Source organism: Callithrix jacchus, chromosome 18 (genome assembly GCF_049354715.1).
Source record: "Callithrix jacchus isolate 240 chromosome 18, calJac240_pri, whole genome shotgun sequence".
In the NCBI taxonomy this organism is placed as follows: domain Eukaryota; kingdom Metazoa; phylum Chordata; class Mammalia; order Primates; family Cebidae; genus Callithrix; species Callithrix jacchus.
In genome coordinates this window covers 18405212-18427236 of record NC_133519.1, presented here as the reverse complement: position 1 = coordinate 18427236, position 22025 = coordinate 18405212, and the positions used below count along the sequence as shown (strand labels likewise).

Below are 22025 nucleotides of genomic sequence, written 5' to 3'. Positions count from 1 at the left end.
TGCTTGAAATAATATTTTCAAAACTGGGACTCTTAACTTATGTTAGCCAGCCCAGAATTTTAACTTCAGTGGTTGACTTGGAGTGTTGGCTCCAAGCCGTTATCATACTGTCTCCCGACCTAACTAAGTACCTACCACTTGCCGGGTACTCAGTGAATGTTTGTCAAATGAATGAAGGAATTCAGTATATGCATTCATTTTTTAATGATGGAGGAGATATTCAACATAAAACTATTTAAAGATATCATAAAGATTACTTGTAATCCTATGTAGTGAGAGGAGACTCATACAGTTTTATTTAGGAGAAAAGTACAAGTAAACGAAAACCACATGATTATCTCAATTGACGCAGAGAAGGCCTTTGACAAAATTCAACAGCGCTTTATGCTAAAACCCTCAATAAACTCGGTATTGATGGAACGTATCTCAAAATAATAAAAGCGATTTAAGACAAACCAACAGCCAATATCATACTGAATAAACAAAAACTGGAAGCATTCCCTTTGAAATCTGGCACTAGACAAGGATGCCCTCTCTCACCACTCCTATTCAATATAATACTGGAAGTTCTAGCCAGAACATTCAGGCAAGAAAAAGAAATAAAGGGTATACAAATAGGAACGGAGGAAGCCAAATTGTCTCTATTTGCAGACGACGTGATAGTATACCTAGAAGACCCCATTGTCTCAGCCCAAAAACTCCTGAAACTGATAAGCAACTTCAGCAAAGTCTCAGGATATAAAATCAATATGCAAAAATCACAAGCATTCCTATACACCAATAGCAGACTTAAAGAGAGCCAACTCAAGAACGAACTGCCATTCACAAGTGCTAGAAAGAGAATAAAATACCTAGGAATACAACTAACAAGCAACATAAAGGACCTCTTCAAGGAGAACTACAAACCACTGCTCAACGAAATAAGAGAGGACACAAACAGATGGAGAAACATTCCATGTTCATGGTTAGGAAGAATCAATATCGTGAAAATAGCCATATTGCCAAAAGTCATTTACAGACTCAAGGCTATCCCCATCAAGCTACCATTGACTTTCTTCACAGAACTGAAAAAACCACCTTGAACTTTATATAGAACCAAAAGAGAGCCCACATAGCCAAGTCAATTCTAAGCAAAAAGAACACAGCAGGAAGCATCACACTACTGGACTTCAAAATATACTGCAAGGCTACAGTAATCAAAAAAGCATGGTACTGGAACCAAACAGAAATATAGACCAATGGAACAGAACAGAGCATCAGAGGCAACACAACATATCTACAACTATACAATCTTTGATAAACCTGACAAAAACAAGCAATGGGGAAAGGATTCCCTGTTTAATAAATGGTGCTGGGAAAACTGGCTAGCCATGTGCAGAAAGCAGAAACTGGACCCCTTCCTGACACCTTACACTAAAATTAACTCCAGATGGATTAAAGACTCAAACATAAGACCTGGCACCATAAAAACCCTAGAAGAAAATCTAGGCAAAACCATTCAGGACATAGGAGCAGGCAAGGACTTCATGAACAAAACACCAAAAGCATTGGCAACAAAAGCCAAAATAGACAAATGGGACCTAATCAAACTCCACAGCTTCTCCACGGCAAAAAAAAAACAGTCACTAGAGTGAATTGGCAACCAACAGAATTGGAAAACATTTTTGCAGTTTACCCATCTGACAAAGGGCTGATATCCAGAATTTACAAAGAACTCAAACAGATTTAAAAGAAAAAACCAAACAAGCCCATTCAAAAATGGGCACAGGATATGAACACACACTTTACAAAAGAAGACATACATGAGGCCAACAAACATATGAAAAAATGCTCATCATCACTGGTCATCAGAGAAATGCAATTCAAAACTACCTTGAGATACCAAGGTATCTCATGCCAGTTAGAATGGCGATCATTAAAAAATCTGGAGACAACAGATGCTGGAGAGGATGTGGAGAAACAGGAACACTTTTACACTGTTGGTGGGAGTGTAAATTTGTTCGACCATTGTGGAAGACAGTGTGGCGATTCCTCAAGGACCTAGAAATAGAGATTCCATTTGACCCAGCAATCCCATAACTGGGTATATATCCAAAAGACTGTAAATCGTTCTACTATAAGGACACGTGCACACGAATGTTCACTGCAGCACTGTATACAGTAGCAAAAACATGGAACCAACCCAGTTGCCCATCGATGGTAGACTGGACTGGAGAAATGTGGCACATATACACCATGGAATATTATCCAGGAATCAGAAATGATGAGTTCGTGTCCTTTGTAGGAACATGGATGAATATGGAGAACATCATTCTCAGCAAACTGACACAAGAAGAGAAAATGAAATACTGCATATTGTCACTCATAGGTGGGTGATGAACAATGAGAACACATGGGCACAGGGAGGTGAGCACTACACACTGAGGTCTACTGGGGGGAATAAGGGAGGGACAGCGGTGGGGAGGACCTGGGGAGAAATAGCCTGGGGAGAAATGCCAGATGTGTGTGAAGGGGAGAAAGACAGCAAATCACACTGCCACGTGTGTACCTATGCAACTATCTTGCATGTTCTGCACATGTACCCCAAAACCTAAAATGCAATAAAAAAATAATAAAATAAAAAAGAAAAGTGCAAGTTACTAGTGTGAGACTTATATGTAGGATCCTACTATAAATTTCCTGTGACTTATAAGAGACTAGTCAGAACTTGTGAGCAGTGTAGTTAATGGAGTTTTCCAAAGTCTGTATCCCAGGATCTCTTCTTATCAGTCCTACTTGTATGTTTCAGAGTTGTTTTGTTATAAACATTCTCTGCTGAACAGATTTACATTCCTCTTTTATGCTTCTTTAACTGTTCAAGTGCTTCTAAATATATATGTTTGTTCTTTGTAGGTATCATTTATATAAATGTGTTTAAGCTATTTATTTGAGGGGTTAAAAATATCTGAAATGAATAAGTGAAATAAAAATTTCTTGAGACAGGGTTCAACTCTGTTACTCAGGCTGAATTGCAGTGGAATGATTATAACTACTGTAACCTCGAATTCATGGCTTCGAGCAATCTTTCTGTCTCAGGCTCTCAAAGCGCTGGGATTATTGGCATGAGCCACCATTCCTGGCCTGCAAATAATTATTTTTTTTTGAATCAGAATCTCACTCTGTCACCCTGACCGGAGTGCAGTGGCACGATCTCGGCTTACTTCAACCTCTGCCTTCTGGGTGCAAGCAGTTCTCCTACCTTGGCCTCCTGAGTAGCTGAGATTACAAGCATGGGACACCATGCCTGGCTTACTTTTGCATTTTTAATAGAGACAGGGTTTCACCATGTTGGTCTCGAACTCCTGACCTCAGGGGATCCACCTGCCTCAGCCTCCCAAAGGGCTGGGGTTACAGATAATTTTTTTAAAGTTAATATAAGCATGCAAAAAGCTGGAAACAGCCTCATTTTAATACTTATAATTTTTTGAAGCTGGAATGTCAAAATCACAATGTGAATTTATCAAAGAACTGAAATATCAGGGCAACCAATTAACCCAGAATATAAAGTGAGAGACACTCCTCCAAGGACAGATGGAACACAAACCCTTGTTTACATGGGAAAAGTGCCAGATGCTATACCAGCCATAAGAAGAGCAATCAGCTAAAATTTTAAACAACTTACTAAAGGCTAGCATGAGTCTATAGAAGCCCTGGGAGTCATCGAAACAAGGAAATTCACATCAGTCTCTCATCCCTCTTCCATGAACCTCACCAGGGTCTTCTGAAATATTAGAGTCAGAGATATAGACCAGATACATCCTGTCTCATGATGTGGGCCTGAATATGAGAGCAGCTACTGCAAGGTAGTAAGTCCCAACCACACCTGTCTCCTCTACCTTCTTCCCTGTGTGATTTCTCTAGTGCTCACAAAAATGACTTGAGCTGTTTCAAGCTTTATACCTCACACTACACCATGCAGGACAAGAGACAGGATCACTTTTCCCTATTGTCAAACACAAGAATCACGCATCATGTAAACGATGTCATGTTAGAACAGGTCCCTGGCTGTGAACCACCACTCTGAACAAGCATAAGTGGGAGCTATACTGTGGTTGGCTTAAATCCCAGATTACCTCCCATCCTTTAGCCTATCACATTGTGAAGGAGGAGTTCCCATGATTGCCTTAGGCTGATCAGCCAGATGACTGCTATGCAAATGTGGCAAGGCGGGTGAAACCCAAATGGGTTGGAACCAATCATATCTAACCCAGATAGAAAGACTGCAGCAGTCCCATTCTTTGCTCTCCTCTATCTCATATTTTTATTTTCTTTCTCCGTCACAACTTCGTTTTCCAAAAATTTTTATATATGCAGCTGCTTCCAACGGCACCTGGTCTGCCTGGATGTTTCCCTTGCCTTGGGCGCCTGTTCTCAGTTTCCTAAACAAATTAGAGCCAAGTCCCTTTCCCAAAGTTCAACTCAAATAAGTTACTATACTAGAAAACTGAGAAATAACAAAAAATGAAAATGGCACACCACAGAATCATGACAAATATTTTTTTAATTAATTCATAATTGAGGTCAAGTAAAGAATATCTTGACAAATATATTTATTTGGGGTCAATAGTAGATCATCATTATTCAAAAATGTTACATTTGCTAATTTGCCCACAAAAATTTATGTGTAACCTCCCCACTCCCTGCTGTCCCTCCCGTAACCCCCTCCAACTGACCACAGTGCGTGATGCTCCGCTCCCTGTGTCCATGTGCTCTCATTGTTCAACATCTGCCTATGAGTAAGAACATTTGGTGTTTGGTTTTCTGTTCTTGTAACAGTTTGCTGAGAATGATGGTTTCCAGATTCATCCTTGTCCCTACGAGGGACACAAATTCATTGTTTTTTATGGCTGTGTAATATTCCATGGTGTATATGTGCCATAATCTTTATAAAATCTGTCATTGACAGACATTGGGGTTGGTTCCAAGCCTTTGCTATTGTGAACAGTGCCACAATGAACATACATGGGCATGTGTCTTTATAATAGAACGATTTATACCCATTACTGGGTATTTGAAGATATACCCAGTAATGGGATTGCTGGGTCATTTTCTCTTCAGTGACACACTTGTACTATATCTCAGGCATCACGTGCATGAATGTCACTCAAATTCTAATAAACTTGTTGAGTATTCTGCTGGTTTTCCAAAATGCAAACTATAATTCAGTAAATCTAAAGTGAGGTCCAATTTCGACCTTTCTATCAAGCTCCAGTGTGATAACTCTGCTACTCGTCTCTGAACCACTGAATACTAAAGACTCGCATCCTGCCTGCATCCTTGGAACAGTAAATTAATCTAATAGCTCTCTATAGTTCAGTGACAGTAGGATGAGAGGCAAAATGGTGTTTCTCCTCTGGAGCTAAAACACTATAGAACTAGGAATGTGTAAAACCTCCTCCAAGTGAGCAGACTTTACACCAGAAAAATTTCAAATGACTAGATAACTTCCAAGTACCAGGAAGGAAAAGAATCAGAAAAGACTGCAAATTGAGCATAAATTCAACAGTTTTATTGAGAACATGTTTCATGCAGGCAAGATCCTTCACCAGGAATACGTAGATGTAAAACACATGTACTTTGCATTGAAGTAGCTGAAAAATTAGAAGGAAAAGCAGGACCTAAATAACTGCAATGAAGGAGAGGAAGTGAGGAGTACAGTCAGCAAACACGACTGAAATGTGGCGGGAGTTCAGAGCAGGGCGAGACTGCTTCCCACCTGTGAGTCAGGGAAGGCCCTCTGGAGGAAGGGAATCTAAAAGGGCCTGATGATACATTAGTGGTCGAACATGTGGAGTTCTCTAGGACCCCATTCCATTCACAGATAAAATTTGAATTTTAAAGTCCCAAAACCCAGGTCAGAACAACAAATCCTGCAAAATTAAATTGAGCGTATATTGACAAATGATCATTAAGCAGAAACAAGCAAAATTAACAAGGAGAGTGGAAACGACGTCATCACCACGACATGTTCAGCTGTGTCCTGAGCCCTTGGGCTGCTGGTTTCTCATCCCAAAAGAAGAACAGTGACGAGAAGGCTCATGACGTGTCTTAACGGAAACTGGATGAGAACAGAGATAGAAGTCATTCTGAATAAGGTAGAGGTGAGAATTGAGGAGTAAGAGGGAAGGGGGCTGGGGAGAGAAGAACGGAGGAGAGAGAAACAAGAAACATGGGAAGACAAGTGGGGTGGGGGTAGGAGTAGGAAAGACACATGCAAAGAACTCACCAGCGTTTCCTGAACCAAAGTGCAAGACACACTATCAGAAGCAAAGGCACTATCACCGCCAAGATGATCAAGCCCACGGAATTGTGATGTTCTGTGAATTTGGGGAGATGCCAAGGATGTTATGTTAAATCCACCCCATTTTCCCTCATCCACTTCCTGTTTCACTGCATTACCCTGGGCTTCCTTTTTTCAGTTGAGTGTCCAACTTACCAATCTCCTTACATTCTATCTTTTATCTCATCCCTGCTCAGAGATGGAGTTATAAACTAACCCACAGCATCCTCCTGTGTCTACAGGGCCCTCATTTTCAACACTTGTATTGCTTAGATTACCTGTTTTTATTCATGTTGGGGTTATTATCCCAAGTATCCTAAAATTTTCAGCTTGCCCTCCCTCTATGCTGAGGACCACCCCCTGGCATTTCCAGCCTGGGCCCCAGCTCCTTCTTACCCCAGTACAGGACGATGTCCTGGCCCTCTAAACTGCTGTGCTTCACCCGACAGGACAGGTCAGCTGCCTCCCCAGCGGCCACCTCCAGGGTTGCTTGGAGATACCATGTCCCATCAGCATTGGGCAGGATGTCCCCTCGCTGAGTGCCTGGCTGCTCCTGCTCACCCCGCATCCACCTCACCCACACAGGCTTTGGGTAGAATCCTGAGACATGGCACACCAGCAGCAGATGGCCAGGGCCTGGACTGGGACCCAGGGACAGCCAGGCCTCAGGCTTCACTGCAAAGGACAGAAGAGATATTCAGTTACAGACTTGGAGTTTCATGTCACACATCAGTTTAGAAGTTTACATATACACATCTTTCCCATTTCTCTTTTTATTGAGACAGGGTCTCTGTCATGCTGCTGGAGTGTAGTAGCATAATTATAAATTATAGCTCACTATAATCTCAAACACTTGTGCCCAAGCCATCTTCCTGCCTCAGCCTCTTGAGTAACTGGGACTACAGGTGTGTGCCACCATGACCAGCTAATTTATTTTTATTTTTCAGAGATGGTGGTCTCACTATGCTGCTCAGGCTGGACTGGAACTCCTGCCCTTAAGTGGTCCTCCAGCCTCAACTTCCCGAAGCACTGGGATTACAGATGTGAGCCACTGCTCCCAGCTTCTCCCACTTCTGGGCAGCTCCTCCTTATTCTGAATTTGATGGGGGTGGTGGCAGGATATAGTTTTCAAATCAAAAGTTCTTGGAGGAAGGGTATAGGACTGACCTTGCCGCTGGAGATGTGCCTTTCCTGCATCAAGAAGACCCAAGAGAAAACGTGGGCAGGTGTCACTGATGTGATGGTGTATTATGTCCTTGTCACGCTGATGCTGATAGAACCATTTGCAGACATGCTTGGCCACATTTCCAGCAAGTGGAGATGGCAGGCATGACTTGTTCTGGAAACTCATGAAATCTGATCCTTGGTAAGCAACCCGAGCGAAGCTTCCTAAGAGTTTTCCAGAGTGCACCTCACAGCCTGCTGTTATCTGTATCTCAAAAGGATCTGGGGTTATGAATTAGAGGAAAGAGGGACAAAAAAACATAAAATGAAATGCATAGAAGCAAAGATTGTAGAAGCAGAAGGGGGAGTCTTCAGGAATTGATGGGATGAAATAAAACTTGGTTTTGTCAGGGATTCATCAGAAAGGGGAATTTGTGGGAGCTATAGGTGGAGGAAAAGATTAGTAACATGAGGAAGAGGGAAAATTAAAGACAATGATGTGAATGCTGTAGTTGAGGAAGGGCTTGGTGTAAGAGAACTGGGATTATAACAACTTAGGTTGAACGGCACGCAACGGGTTCCAATGAGTCTATGCAGAGACTGCTGAAGAGAATGAACAACAAAGTGAGAAAGCTGGAGGCATTTACCTGTATTAGGCAGAAAAAAAGCATAACCATGGGATACCTGTGGAAAAGGTAATAAAGTACAACCCTGCAATCAATGACACAGGAGTTCATAAGAGGCAGAAGTGTTTGAAGAATTAGGGTCTGGATGATAGACCTTGCCCAAAAGTTTCCAATTGCAGTTTTATGGTGGGAGGAATAGAATAAGCTACAAGAAAAAGTCAGGCTGTTTCCTACAGGAATAAGGAACATTGAGACATCCCCTCTCTCCCAACTCTTCAGTCCACATCAGGGAAACCGTACTCACATTGAAATATTAATCCACTGGTGGCTCTATGAACTACCTCAAAAAAACGAATGAAGTATATACGGAATAACGTTTCCAGGTCCATCCACTCCTCATTGCTGAAGGTTCCCCTGGACCAGGGCCACAGGAAAATGATGGTGCTGGAATTGCTGTCCCAGGTGTGAGTCTGCAAATCACCTAGCCAACCTGAGCCCAGGTTTCGTTCCCAGGAATGGTTGTAAAAAGATGAGATTTGGATGACACGGAAGGAGACAGGCTCCTTGAACCCTGTGGTGAAAGTAGAGTAGAATGTGAGAAAGACATTGAGAAACAGAATGGAGGGAGAAGGTGCCCGAGTGGGGGATTCAGAATCTGGAGAAGAGGGGATCCATCATAATCTTAGCAGATGCTTGCTTCCCACAGTGTCCCATGCATTATCAAGCACCTTCCTTCGTAAGAGCGCGGGGACCTGGAGACGTGAACAGTCAGAGTGGAACCAGACTGTCACTCTCACTTTCCAGGTATGTGCTAGGAAGTGCACACACACACACACACACACACACACACACACACAAGACATCATCCACCCAACTGGGCAGTTGCCAGAGTTCTCGGAGTTCTTACCATCTGCATTTTCACCACCTGGGAGAACAGCTAGCAATGGAAGCAGCAGAAACAGCATGTCATTTGCAGATGTGACTTCCTTCTCTCGCAAAAATTGGTCTTTGATTTCCGTTCCAAACAAACCAACCCCACGGTATCTCTAGTCTGACTTCTTTCTGCAACCAGCAGACAAAGCTCCCCTGACTGCAATAAAGAAAATCCACTCCTTCACAAACCCGGAGACACCTACTCAGTCTCTCATTTCCCTCTGGTTCTGACTTTCTTCTCTAGTTTTCAGCTTTTCTCCTTGTCACCAACTCCCAACCAGTTCACCTTCCCCTAATTCAACTTCTCTGGAACAAGTCTTATGTGGCATTGAGAAGCCACTTAACCACTAAGAACATTTTTTTTTCCCATTAATACAATAAGAGCATAAAACTAAATGGCTCCCAGTGTGCTGCCCAATGTTCCCATGTCCCTGCTCTTTTGATCACTCTGTCCTTTCCAATACTTTCCCATGTATTCTCTTACCTTGTCTCATCCCCCAACCCCAGTACATTCATTTCTGGTTTAACATCAGTTCTTTTGCTTTTTCAGAATCCCCGGTGACTGCCCTGTGTGACAGTATAAACTAACACATTTTCTCCATTATTCTTAGAGAAGAGCCAGTAACCATCACATAGCGATGGGGAGGACCTGGGGAGAAATAGCATGGGAAGAAATGCCAGATGTGGGTAAAGGGGAGAAAGACAGCAAATCACACTGCCACGTGTGTACCTATGCAACTATCTTGCATGTTCTGCACATGTACCCCAAAACCTAAAATGCAATTAAAAAATAATAAAAGGAAAAAGAAAAGTACAAGTTACTAGTTTGAGACTTATATGTAGGATCCTGCTATAAATTTTCTATAACTTATAAGAAACTAGTCAGAACTTGTGAGCAGTGTAGTTAATGGGGTGTTCCAAAGTCTGTATCCCAGGATCCCTTCTTATCAGTCCTACTTGTATGTTTCAGAGTTGTTTTGTGATAAACAGTCTCTGCTGGACAGATTTACATTCCTCTTTTTTGCTGCTTTAACTGATCAAGTGCTTCTAAATATATATGTTTGTTCTTTGTAGGTATCATCTATATAAATGTGTTTAAGCTATTTATTTGGGCTGAATTGCAGTGGAATGATCATAACTACTGTAACCTCAAGTTCATGGCTTCAAGCAATCTTTCTGTCTCAGGTTCTCAAAGCGCTGGGATTATTGGCATGAGCCACCATTCCTGGCCTGCAAATAATTATTTTTCTTGAATCAGAATCTCACTCTGTCACCCAGACCGGAGTGCAGTGGCACAATCTCGGCTCACTGCAACCTCTGCCTTCTGGGTGCAAGCAGTTCTCCTACCTTGGCCTCCTGAGTAGCTGGGATTACAAGCATGGGACACCACGCCTGACTTACTTTTGCATTTTTAATAGAGACAGGGTTTCACCATGTTGGTCTCGAACTCCTGACCTCAGGTGATCCACCTGCCTCAGCCTCCCAAAGGGCTGGGGTTACAGATAATTTTTTTAAAGTTAATATAAGCATGCAAAAAGCTGGAAAGACCTTCATTTTAATACTTATAATTTTTTGAAGCTGGAATGTCAAAATCACAACGTGAATTTATCAAAGAACTGAAATATCAAGGCAATCAATTAACCCAGAATATAAAGAGAGAGACACTCCTCCAAGGACAGATGAAACACAAACCCTTGTTTACATGGGAAAAGTGCCAGATGCTATACCAGCCATAAGAAGAGCAATCAGCTAAAATTTTAAACAACTTACTAAAGGCTAACATGAGTCTATAGAAGCCCTGGGAGTCATCGAAACAAGGAAATTCACATCAGTCTCTCATCCCTCTTCCATGAACCTCACCAGGGTCTTCTGAAAGATTAGGGTCAGAGATATAGACCAGATACATCCTGTCTCATGATGTGGGCCTGAATATGAGAGCAGCTACTGCAAGGTAGTAAGTCCCAACCACACCTGTCTCCTCTACCTTCTTCCCTGTGTGATTTCTCTAGTGCTCACAAAAATGACTTGAGCTGTTTCAAGCTTTATTCCTCACACTACACCATGCAGGACAAGAGACAGGATCACTTTTCCCTATTGTCAAACAAGAATCACGCATTATGTAAACAATGTCATGTTAGAACTGGTCCATAGCCGTGAACCACCACTCTGAGCAAGCATAAGTGGGATCTATACAGTGATTGGCTTAAATCCCAGATTACCTCCCATCCTTTAGCCTATCACATTGTGAAGGAGGAGTTCCCATGATTGCCTTAGGCTGATCAGCCAGATGACTACTATGCAAATGTGGCAAGGCGGGTGAAACCCAAATGGGTTGGAACCAATCATGTCTAACCCAGATAGAAAGACTGCAGCAGTCCCATTCTTTGCTCTCCTCTATCCCATATTTTTATTTTCTTTCTCCCGTCACAGCTTCATTTTCCCAAAATTTTCATATATGCAGCTGCTTCCAACGGGACCTGGTCTGCCTGGATGTTTTCCTTGCCTTGGGCGCCTCTTCTCAGTTTCCTAAACAAATTAGGGCTAAGTCCCTTTCCCAAAGCTTAGCTCAAATAAGTTACTATACTAGAAAACTGAGAAATAACAAAAAATGAAAATGGCACACCACAGAATCATGACAAATATTTGTTGAATTAATTCATAATTGAAGGCTAGTGATGGATATCTTGACAAATACTTTTATTTGGGGTCAATAGAAAATCATCATTATTCAAAAATGTTACATTTGCTAATTTGCCCACAAAAATTTATGTGTAACCTCCCCACTCTTTGCGATCCCTCCCCTAACCCCCTCCAACTGACCACGTGTGTGGTGCTCCCCTCCCTGTGTCCATGTGCTCTCATTGTTCAACATCTGCCTATGAGTGAGAACATGCGGTGTTTGGTTTTCTTTTCTTGTATCAGTTTGCTGAGAATGATGGTTTCCAGATCCATCCATGTCACTACAAAGGACACAAATTCATTGTTTTTTATGGCTGTGTAATATTCCATGGTGTATATGTGCCACATTCTTTATCGAATCTATCATTGACAGACATTTGGGTTGGTTCCAAGTCTTTGCTATTGTGAACAGTGCCACAATGAGCATACGTGGGCATGTCTCTTTATAATAGAACGATTTATAATCCTTTGAAGATATACCCAGTAATGGGATTGCTGGGTCATTTTCTCTTCAGTGACACACTTGTACTATATCTCAGGCATCACGCGCATGAGTGTCACTCAAATTCTAATAAACTTGTTGAGTATTCTGCTGGTTTTCCAAAATGCAAACTATAATTCAGTAAATCTAAAGTGAGGTCCAAATTCGACCTTTCTATCAAGCTCCAGTGTGATAAGTCTGCTACTCGTCTCTGAACCACTGAATACTAAAGACTCGCATCCTGCCTGCATCCTTGGAACAGTAAATTAATCTAATAGCTCTCTATAGTTCAGTGACAGTAGGATGAGAGGCAAAATGGTGTTTCTCCTCTGCAGCTAAAACACTATAGAACTAGGAATGTGTAAAACCTCTGCCAAGTGAGAAGACTTTAGACCAGAAAAATATCAAATGACTCAACTACTTCAAAGTACCAGGAGGGAAAGGAATCAGAAAAGACTGCAAATTGAGCATAAATTCAACAGTTTTATTGAGAACATGTTTCATGTAGGCAAGATCCTTCACCAGAGATACATAGATTAAAAACACATGTACTTTGCATTGAAGGACCTGAAAAATTAGAAGGAAAAGCAGGACCTAAATAACTGCAATGAAGGAGAGGAAGTGAGGAGTACAGTCAGCAAATACGGCTGAAATGTGGCGGGAGTTCAGAGCAGGGCGAGACTGCTTCCCACCTGTGAGTCAGGGAAGGCCTCTGGAGGAAGGGAATCTAAAAGGGCCTGATGATCCCTTAGTGGTCGAGCATGTGGAGTTTTCTAGGACCCCATTCCATTCACAGATAAAATTTGAATTTTAAAGTCCCAAAACCCAGGTCAGAACAACAAATCCTGCAAAATTAAATTGAGCTTAGATTGACAAATGATCGTTAAGCAGAAACAAACAAATTAACAAGGAGAGTGGAAACGACATCATCACCACGACATGTTCAGGTGTGTCCTGAGCCCTTGGGCTGCTGGTTTCTCATTCCAAAAGGAGAACGGTGATGAGAAGTCTCATGATGTGTCTTAATGGAAACTGGATGAGGACAGAGATAGAAGTCACTCTGAATAAGGTAGAGGTGAGCATTGAGGAGTAAGAGGGAAGGGGGCTGGGGAGAGAAGAATGGAGGAGAGAGAAACAAGAAACATGGGAAGACAAGTGGGGCGGGGGTAGGAGTAGGAAAGACACATGCAAAGAACTCACCAGCGTTTCCTGAACCAAAGTGCAAGACACACTATCAGAAGAAGTAAAGGCACTATCACCGCCAAGATAATCAAGCCCATGGAATTGTGACGTTCTGTGAATTTGGGGAGATGCCAAGGATGTTATGTTAAATCCACCCCATTTTCCCTCATCCACTTCCTGTTTCACTGCATTACCCTGGGCTTCCTTTTTTCAGTTGAGTGTCCAACTTACCAATCTCCTTACATTCTATGTTTTTCTCTCATCCCTGCTCAGAGATGGAGTTTTCAACTAACCCTCAGCATCCTCCTGTATCTACAGGGCCCTCATTTTCAACACTTGTATTGCTTAGATTACCTGTTTTTATTCATGTTGGGGTTATTATCCCAAGTATCCTAGAATTTTCAGCTTTCCCTCCCTCTATGCTGAGGACCACCTCCTGGCATTTCCAGCCTGGGCCCCAGATCCTTCTCACCCCAGTAGAGGACGATGTCCTGGCCCTCTAAACTGCTGTGCTTCACCCGACAGGACAGGTCAGCTGCCTCCCCAGCGGCCACCTCCAGGGTTGCTTGGAGATACCATGTTCCATCAGCATTGGGCAGGATGTCCCCTCGCTGAGTGCCCGGCTGCTCCTGCTCACCCCGCATCCACCTCACCCACACAGGCTTTGGGTAGAATCCTGAGACATAGCACACCAGCATCAGATGGCCAGGGCCTGGACTGGGACCCAGGGACAGCCAGGCCTCAGGCTTCACTGCAAAGGACAGAAGAGATATTCAGTTACAGACTTGGAGTTTCATGTCACACATCAGTTTAGAAGTTTACATATACACATCTTTCCCATTTCTCTTTTTATTGAGACAGGGTCTCTGTCACTCTGCTGGAGTGTAGTAGCATAATTATAAATTATAGCTCACTATAATCTCAAACACTTGTGCCCAAGCCATCTTCCTGCCTCAGCCTCTTGAGTAACTGGGACTACAGGTGTGTGCCACCATGACCAGCTAATTTATTTTTACTTTTCAGAGACGGTGGTCTCACTATGCTGCTCAAGCTGGACTGGAACTCCTGCCCTTAAGTGGTCCTCCAGCCTCAACTTCCCGAAGCTCTGGGATTACAGATGTGAGCCACTGCTCCCAGCTTCTCCCACTTCTGGGCAGCTCCTCCTTATTCTGAATTTGAAGGGGGTGGTGGCAGGGTATGCTTTTCAAATCAAAAGTTCTTAGAGGAAGGGTATGGGACTGACCTTGCCGCTGGAGATGTGACTTTCCTGCATCAAGAAGACCCAAGAGGAAACGTGGGCAGGTGTCACTGAGGAGATGATGTATTACGTCCTTGTCATGCTGATGCTGATAGAACCCTTTGCAGAGACGCTTGGCTGCATTTCCAGCAAGTGGAGATGGCAGGCATGAGTTGTTCTGGAAGCTCATGAAATCTGATCCTTGGTAAGCTACCCGAAAGAAGCTTCCTGAGAGCTTTCCAGAGTGCAGCTCACAGCCTGCTGTCACCTGTATCTCAAAAGGATCTGGAGTTATGAATTAGAAAACAGAGGGACAAAAAACATAAAATGAAATGCGTCGAAGCAAAGATTGTAGAAGCAGAAGGGGGAGTCTTCAGGGTTTGATGGGATGGAATAAAATTTGGTTTGGTCAGGGATTCAGAGAAAGGGGAATTAGTGGAAGCTGTAGGTGGGGGGAAAGACTAGTAACATGAGGAAGAGGGAAAATTGGTCAAAGAAGGTAGTCTGAATGCTGTGGGTGAGGAAGGACCTGTAAGAGAACTGGGATTATAACAACTTAGGTTGAATGGAATGCAGTGGATTACAATGAGTATATAAATGGAGACTGCTGAAGAGAATGAATGAGAAAGTGAGAAAGCTGAAGGCATCTGATTGTAGGGCAGGAAAAAGTGTGGCCATGGGATATCTGTAAGAAAAAGTAATAAAGCACAACCCTGCAATCAATCGGGGAGGAGTTCATAAGCAGCAGAAGTGTTTGAAGAGTACGGTTCGGGATGATAGATCTTGAACAAAAGTTTGCAATTGCAGTTTTATGGTGGAAAGAATAGAATAAGATACAGAAGGGAGTCAGCCTGTTTTCTACAGGAATAAGAAACATTGAGATATTTCCTCTCTCCCACACCCCCACACTCCATGGAGGAAACTGAACTCACATTTAAACTGCCATTCACTGGCGTGCCGATGAATTGCCTCAGATGACTGAATGAGGTTTACACGGAATGACCTTTCCCATTCCATCCACTCCTCATTGCTGACATTTCCCCTGGACCAGGGCCACAGGAAAATGATGGTGCTGGAATTGCTGTCCCAGGTGTGAATCTGCAAATCATCCAGCCAACCTGAGCAGAGATTTCTTTCCCAGGAATGGTTATAAAAGGATAAGATCTGGGTGATATAAAAGGAGACTGGCTCCTTGAGCCCTGTGGTGAAAGAAGAAATAGAATGGGGGGAAGACATTGAGAAAGAGAACGGAGAGAGAAAGTTGCCAGAGTAGAGGAACGCAGAATCTGAAGAAAAGGGGACCCATCATGATCTTAGCAGACCTTTGCTTACCACAGAGTCCCATGCCTTATCAACCACCTTCATAAGAGCTCGGGAACCTGGAGTCATGGACAGTCAGAGTGGAACCAGCCTGGCACTCTCACTCTCCAGATACATGCTAGGGAAAACACACACACCCCTTCATGTACCCAATGGGCAGTTGTCAGAGTTCTCAGAGTTCTTACCATCTGCATTTTCACCACCTGGGAGAACAGCTAGCAATGGAAGCAGCAGAAACAGCATGTCATTTGCAGATGTTACTTCCTTCTCTCGGAAAAATCGGTCTTTGATTTCCGTTCCAAACAAACCAACCCCACAGTATCTCTAGTCTGACTTGTTTCTGCAACCAGCAGACAAACCTACCCTGACTGCAACAAAGAAAATCCACTCCTTCACAAACCCGGAGACACCTAGTCAGTCTCTCATTTTTCTCTGGGTCTGACTCTCCTCTCTAGTTTCCAGCTTCTCTCCTTGTCACCAACTTCCAACCGGTTCATCTTCCCCTAATGCAACTTCTCTGGAACAAGTCTTACGTGGCATTGGGAAGCCACTTAACCACTAAGGACATTTTTTTCCCCATTCATACAATAAGAGCATAAAACTAAATGGCTCCCAGTGTGCTGCCCAGTGTTCCCATGTCCCTGCTCTTTTCATCACTCTGTCCTTTCCAATATTTTCCCATGTATTCTCTTCCCTTGTCTCATCCCTCCATCCCAGTACATACATTTCTGGTTTAGCATCGGTTCTTTTGCTTTTTCAGAATCCCCTGTGACTGTCCTGTGTGACAGTATAAACTAACACCTTTTCTCTATTATTCTTAGAGAAGAGCCAGTAACCATCACAAAAAAACACAGGAACACTAAAACATATAAAGAAAATGTCCTCTGCTTGACGTTCACTGATACACATTCACTGACCCAACAGTCTCTCTCAGCGCCTGCCTGGAGCCAAGCATCTTGCTACACTGAAGAATATGCGGTGGTTGACAACACAATCGCTTTATTCAAGGAACTTACTGAGGGAGAAAAACACGCCAAGAACTAAAACTTGGTGTACTGAGTTTTATTAAATTGTAAACACTCTCCGGATAAAAACAAGCCTCTTAAAATAACGTTTTCTAAAATGGAGACTCTTTATTTTTTGAGACGGAGTTTCGCTCTTGTTACCCAGGCTGGAGTGCAATGGCACGATCTCGGCTCACCGCAACCTCCGCCTCCTGGGTTCAGGAAATTCTCCTGCCTCGGCCTCTTGAGTAGCTGGGATTACAGGCACGCGCCACCATGCCCAGCTAATTTTTCTATTTTCAGTAGAGACGGGGTTTCACCTTGTTAACCAGCATGGTCTCAATCTCTTGACCTCGTGATCCACCTGCCTCGGCCTCCCAAAGTGCTGGGATTACAGGCGTGAGCCACCGCGCCCGGCCAATATGGGGACTCTTAACCAATGTTTGCCAGCCCAGAATTTTGACTTCAGTAGTTGACTTGGAGTGTCAGTTCCATGCTGTCATCCCCCCCACCTAACAGAGTACCTGGCAAGTGATAGGTGTTAGTGAATATTTGTCAAATGAATGAATGAATTCAGTCTATGCATTCATTTTTTAATTATGGAGGAGATACACAACATAAAATTTTTTATTATACTTTATGATCTGGGTACATGTGCAGATCATGCAGGATTGTTACATAGGTATACACGTGCCATGGTGGTGGTTTGCTGCATCCATCGCCCCGTTATCTACGTTAGGCATTTCTCCTAATGCTATCCCTCCCCAATTCCCCACCCCCTGCTACTCCTCCTCTAGCCCCCCCAGACCCCGGTGTACGGTGTTCTTCTCCCTTAGTCCATGTGTTCTCATTGGTCAACACCCACTTATGAGTGAGAACGTGCAGTGTTTGGTTTTCTGTTCTTTTGTCAGTTTGCGGAGAATGATGGTTTCCAGTTTCATCCATGTCCCTGCAAAGGACATGAACCCATCCTTTTTTATGTCTGCATAGTATTCCATGGTGTATATGTGTCACATTTTCTTTATCCAGTCTATCATTGGTGGGCATTTGGTTTGGTTCCAAGTCTTTGCTATTGTGACCAGTGCCACAATAAACAGACACATGTGTGCATGTGTCTTTATAATAGAATTATTTATAAAATATCATAAAGATTACTTATAATCTTATGTAGTGAGATGAAAGTCTTATATAGTTTTATTTAGGATAAAAGTACAAGTTACTAGCATGAAATTTACATATAGGATCCTGCTATAAATTTTCTACAACTTATAAGAAATGAGTCAGAACTTGTGAGCAGTACAGTTAATGGAGTATGCCAAAGACTTTATCCCAGGATCGCTTCTTATCAGTCCCACTTGTGTGTTTCAGGGTTGTTTTGTCATAAACAGTCTCTGCTGGACAGATTTACATTCCTCTTTTATGCTGCTTTAACTGTTCAAGGGCTTCTAAATATGTGCTTGTGCTTCGTTGGTACCATCCATGTAAATGTGTTTGGGCTATTTATTTTTTGAATTTCAAAAAAAAATTATCTGAAGCTAATTTTGGGGAAAAATTTTTTTTTCTTGAGACAGGGCTTCACTCTGTTACTCAGGCTTGAGTGCAGTGAAATGATCATAGCTCACTGTAACCTCAGACTCCTGGCCTCAAGCAATTGTCCTGTGTCACCCTCCCAAAGTGCTAGAATTATTGGCATAAGCCACCATGCCTGGCCTGCAAATAAATTTTTTTTTTTACTTAGAATCTCAATCTGTCATCCAGGCTGGAGTGCAGTGGTGCAATCTTGGCTCACTGCAACCTCTGCCTCCCAGGTTCAAGAAATTCTCCTCCCTCGGCCTCCCAGGTAGCTAGGACTACAGACATGCACCATCATGCCCAGCTAACTTTTGTATTATTAATAGATACTGGATTTTACCATGTTGGTCTTGAACTCCTGACCTCAGGTGATCCACCCACCTCGTTGTCCCAAAATACTGGAATTACAAATAATTTTTGGGAAGCAGGGGGTAAGTGACATCACTTTTCTGAGCCCTGGGTTTCCAATTTTTTATTTTTTATTTTTATTTTACTTTAGGTGCATACTATATCTGGCATTTTTCCCCATGTTATCCCTCTCCACCCACCCCACCCTCCACTGTCTCTCCCCTACCCCCCAACTGCCCCCAGTGTGTGATGCTCCTCTCCCTGAGTCCACGTGTTCTCCTTGTTCAACACCCACCTATGAGTGAGAACATACGATGTTTGGCTTTGTGTTCTTGTGTCAATTTGCTGAGTATGATGGTTTCCAGATTCATCCAAGTCCCTACAAATGACACGAACTCATCGTTTTTTATGGCTGCATAGTATTCCATGGTGTATATGTACCACATTTTCTTTGTCTAGTCTATCATAATTTTTTAAAGTTAAGATTAGCATACAAAAAAGCTGGAAAGAGCTTCACTTTCATACTTAAAATTTTTTGACGATGGACCATCAAAATCACAACTTGAATTTATATAGAAGACCTAGGAGTCACAGAAACAGGGAAATTCGCATCAGTCTCTAAGCTCTTTTTCAGAAACCTCCCCAAGCTCTTCTGAAATATTAGGGACAGAGATACAGATCAGATAAATTCCCTCTCGTGATACAGGCCTGAGGTATGAGAATAGCTACAGCAAGGTAGTAAGTCCCAACCAGACCCATCTCCTCTATTGTCACATAGAAAAAAAAAAAGCCCTAACCTGCTGGGGATAGGGCAGAAAGTGCTGCTGCCCTCAGGGCATATGTGAAAACCCACTGCAGCTGAGGAGGAGAAAAAAATGGGAAGGAACAAGAAAACATCCTGGTTCCAGACTATTAGAGGTCCCAAACTGGTAGGAAAAGGCAGAAACATTTATATGACAAAACTTCAAAAAATTCGAAAACGAGTCACCTGCCTGAGAATGAGACTGCACCAGAACAAAAGACAGTGATCCTATTCCCTCTCCCAAGCGGTATCCTAAATATCAATTACAAGGGGAGACTGCAGCTAGAAGAGCAGAAATCATGACGGTGGGTCCTCTAGAGATATTTCACAAAGCAAACATCAAAACCTGAGAGTGGAGACATTAAAAAATCCTCTGGCAAACCAACCAGCCCCACCCTAGGAACAGAGTAATGTAGAGGAGCTTGAAGACTATTGCAGCAACAGCAAAACACTAACCCAGTTAGCACCAGACTAGATTGACTCAAACCCTCACACTGCAGTTCACCCTTGAATAACATGGGTTTCAACTGTGTGGGTTTGCTTATACGTGGATTTTCTTCTGATTCCGCCACAGCTAAGACAACTCTTTCTCCTCCTCTTCTGCCTACTCAATGCGAATCAAGATGAACACGTGATGATCCACTTAATGTATAGCAGACATATTTTCTCTTTCTTCTGATTTTCTTAAAAATATTTTCTTTTGCCGGGCGCAGTGGCTCATGCCTATAATCCCACCACTTTGGGAGGCCGAGGCGGGTGGATCACGAGGTCAACAGATCGAAACCATCTTGGTCAACATGGTGAAACCCCGTCTCTACTAAAAATACAAAAATTAGCTGGGCATGGTGGTGCACGCCTGTAGTCCCAGCTACTCGGGAGGCTGAGGTGGGAGAATTGCCTGAACCCAGGAGGCGGAGGTTGCGGTGAGCCGAGATCGAGCCATTGCACTCCAGCCTGGGTAACAAGAGCGAAACTCCATCTCAAAAAAAAAAAAAGAAAGAAAAAGAAAAGTACACAAACATCAGCTTAGGTTTGGTAAGGAAAAGAAAGAGAATTAACTAATTGAGAAATGGAGTTCTGGGACAAAAGGGTTGGGAGCTGCTCAGATACACCAGGGTCATAAGAGATGGTAAAGAAGGAGGAAGCAGGGGAAGGGGAAGTTGGGCGCAGATTGGAAAGAGAAGTGGAGCCAAGCCACAAGTCTCTCCACCCACCCCAGCTTTTTGTGGGCAGAGCTGATCTTGATCAGAGATGCAGGGAGCAGCTGGTGAGAGCTGTAGTCCTACTGTGGGTCTGCAACTTTCCCAGCCAACTCCACTCCTGAGTGTGCACTCAGCTATGGTGGGTACAGGGCAGGACCTGAAGGAGGGAACGGAAAGGAACTGGGCTCCTGGGAGCTGGCTGGGGGATACTGAGAAATTGGGGGTGGAGCCTGAGAAAGAGCAGAATGCTACGCAAAAATTAAGAAATAAAATAGGTAGGGAATGTGACCAGAACCAGGGAAAAGGAAAATAATTAAGAGAGAAAGAGATGGCTATTACTGATCACTGATAATTTTGTACTCCCTGGACACAGGAAACCCCAGAGAAGAAAACTAGGGTGATTCACATATACCCTGATTAGAACTCAATCAGGCAGGTGTCCCAGCTGTCTTAGGCAAGTCCAGTGTTCTTTTCTTTGCCACCAAACCTCTCCTGAGGATACACTTTCTCGAATCATTGGTGTTCAGTCCAAAAGCATGTTCCTGTTCACTGTAACAACTCTTACCTGTTCCTCCAAATGTTAACATGACTCCTGAATTCCTCCTTCCCCAGTGAAGCTCTCCTCAGAACCCAGAGGAGAGAGCTCCCCTCCCCACATAGTCCCATCTCATCGGACTTCCCCTCTTCACCAACAGAAACCTCAATTTCCTGTCCAGAGAAACCCACTGCCTGGGCTTCTCATTTTCCCTTCCACTCTGCGTCAAGCGTTTTCCTTGCCATTCTGGCTTCCAGCAGGTCTCCCTTTACCTGCCTGTGTGTTGCTGGCCTCTTACAGCCCATCTCTTGCAGTCTAAAATAAGCTTTAGACTGAGTCAACATGAACCCCCACATGGGACACCTGTTGGATGTGCTGAATTGGAGAGATCATTAACACTTTGGCCTCAATTTCCTTACCTGTAAAATAACTAGATTAAAAGAATGGAATATTCTCTAATATCACCATGGCTCATTCTTTGTGTTTTACGTGCTTTTGTTCCTTCCCATGCATGTGTTCTTCTTGCTCCATCTTTCTTACTCTGCTGTGTCTTCACTGTCATTCTCCCTTAGCCTTTATCTCAGCTTCTCGAGCCTCCTCTTCATTTTCTTGTACTTCCGG

General features: G+C 43.2%; 2 protein-coding genes across 2 annotated transcripts; both read right to left on the bottom strand.

Annotated features, from left to right (window-relative positions):
• Positions 1 to 5526: 5526 nt before the first annotated feature.
• Positions 5527 to 9083, bottom strand: LOC100396420 (T-cell surface glycoprotein CD1a-like). The gene is made up of 6 exons (XM_078355329.1): positions 9017 to 9083; positions 8414 to 8680; positions 7487 to 7765; positions 6716 to 6994; positions 6266 to 6356; positions 5527 to 6097 (listed from the first exon to the last, which is right to left on the bottom strand). The coding sequence occupies exons 1-6, from the start codon at positions 9072 to 9074 to the stop codon at positions 6088 to 6090; spliced, it is 984 nt and encodes a 327-aa protein (XP_078211455.1). The 5' UTR covers positions 9075 to 9083; the 3' UTR covers positions 5527 to 6087.
• Positions 9084 to 12665: 3582 nt separating this feature from the next.
• On the bottom strand, positions 12666 to 16193 carry LOC118149122 (T-cell surface glycoprotein CD1a-like). Its single transcript, XM_078355328.1, has 6 exons — positions 16127 to 16193; positions 15554 to 15820; positions 14628 to 14906; positions 13857 to 14135; positions 13403 to 13496; positions 12666 to 13234 (listed from the first exon to the last, which is right to left on the bottom strand). Exons 1-6 carry the CDS (start codon positions 16182 to 16184, stop codon positions 13225 to 13227), a joined length of 987 nt encoding a protein of 328 aa, XP_078211454.1. The 5' UTR covers positions 16185 to 16193; the 3' UTR covers positions 12666 to 13224.
• Positions 16194 to 22025: the final 5832 nt, after the last annotated feature.